We start from the raw sequence: 1639 nt of genomic DNA on the forward strand, positions 1-1639 counted from the left end.
AAGGTAATCCTGTGGTCCTGATGAGGCAGATCCACAGTACGAAGGGAACTACCCTATTGTTTCTAGTTCCATCCATAGCACTGAGAGCACTACCCCTAGTGTTTCTAGTTCCATCCATAGCACTGAGAGCACCACCCCTAGTGTTTCTAGTTCCATCCATAGCATCGAGAGTACTATCCCTAGTATTTCTAGTATTATCTATAGTACTGAGAGCATTATCCCTTGTAGTTCTAGTACTATCTATAGTGTGAGAACACTATCCCTAATATTTTTAGTGTTAGACATAGTACTGAGAGTACTACCCCTAGTATCTCTAGTACTACCTGTAGTACTGAGAGTTCTATCCCTAGTATTTCTAGTACTATCTATAGCACCGAGAATACTATCTCTAGTGTTTCTGGTACCATCCATTATACTGAGAGTACTACCCCTAGTATATCTAGTACTGTCCATAGCACTGAGTACTACCCCTAGTACTTCTAGTGCTATTCCTAGCATTTCCAGTACTATCCATTGCACCAAGAGTACTAACCCTAGTATTTCTAGTACTACCCATAGCACTGAGAGTACTATCCCTGGTATCTCTAGTACTATTCATAACACTGAGAATACTACCCCTAGTGTTTCTAGTACTACCCATAGCACTGAGAGTACTACCCCTAGTATCGCCAGTACTATCTATAGTATTAAGAGACCCCTAGTACAGATAGCTATCTGCACTGTGCCTGGCCTGCTGCCCTGGGGGATTGTAGGCTGGCTTATCTGGCCGGATGCCATTCCCAGCTCAGCTTCCCCAGACCCTGTCTGGCTGAGTCCAGCTTCTCCCTGCTTCCTGCTAGTCCACATCTGAATGTCCCACCACGCTCCAACCTGAGCTCAGCCGAATGAGGATGCCTTTGGGAGATACTCACAGGAATCTTATAGCCGGGATAACTGGAAATCAGGTCTTGAATAAAAGGATGCTTCAAAAGAAGAGAGACTTCTATCGGCTCCAGATTCTTGGCACCCAGGTCCTCAAATACTTTTATGAAGTTCTTAAGAAAGATAAAATTAGTTAATCTTATAATTCTGCAAATGTTAAAAAGTGTTTCTTACTTAATAAATTCCATAAAAATATGCTTTGACTTGGGGCCACTTTTCTTAGGCACAGGTTGCTTCCTTTACCAACCTCTAAGTAGGCGTTCTCGGCCCTCAGGTGGTGGGCAAATCTGTTGGCGTTCTGGGCTTTGTTCTGTGCTCGGAACACTTGGAGCAGTGTTTCCAGAGAAATCTTTTCCGTGTTGATATTTTCAGGAATTTCTGGTTCCTTTTCCTCCTTTTCCTCTATGAATTTCCTGTACGCACTTAGAAAGGCCTCCTCTGGTTCAGAATAGTTCTGCAGTGGACTCTCGTCAATAAAGAAGTAGGTCTGCACAAATAAATGAAGAGAACATGAAGTCAGACTGAATTCTTCCCAGGAAGGAGGCATTTAAAAAGCACCAACTCTGTCACCGGTTTTTTATGCCATGGAAAGATAGTGCCTACCACAAGCTAGCTCCACAAAGTCAAGAAGAGAATATGTTGGCCAAACTGGAAATCACGTCCAAATCCTAGCCCAATTCTGTTGGTAATTAATCTAACGGGGGGGGGGGGGGGGGGG

General features: G+C 43.7%; 1 protein-coding gene across 1 annotated transcript in view; it reads right to left on the reverse strand.

The window, feature by feature from the left end:
* SPEF2 (sperm flagellar 2) overlaps window positions 1-1639 on the reverse strand; it is a 127495-nt gene that overhangs the window by 6599 nt on the left and 119257 nt on the right. The window contains exons 34-35 of the mRNA XM_006761794.2: window positions 1169-1408; window positions 912-1034 (exon numbers count right to left, since the gene is read on the reverse strand). Of these exons, the coding sequence (XP_006761857.1) occupies window positions 912-1034; window positions 1169-1408 (363 nt within the window). The remainder of the gene's footprint in view (window positions 1-911; window positions 1035-1168; window positions 1409-1639) is intronic.

This window comes from Myotis davidii, unplaced genomic scaffold, assembly GCF_000327345.1.
Source record: "Myotis davidii unplaced genomic scaffold, ASM32734v1 scaffold496, whole genome shotgun sequence".
In the NCBI taxonomy this organism is placed as follows: domain Eukaryota; kingdom Metazoa; phylum Chordata; class Mammalia; order Chiroptera; family Vespertilionidae; genus Myotis; species Myotis davidii.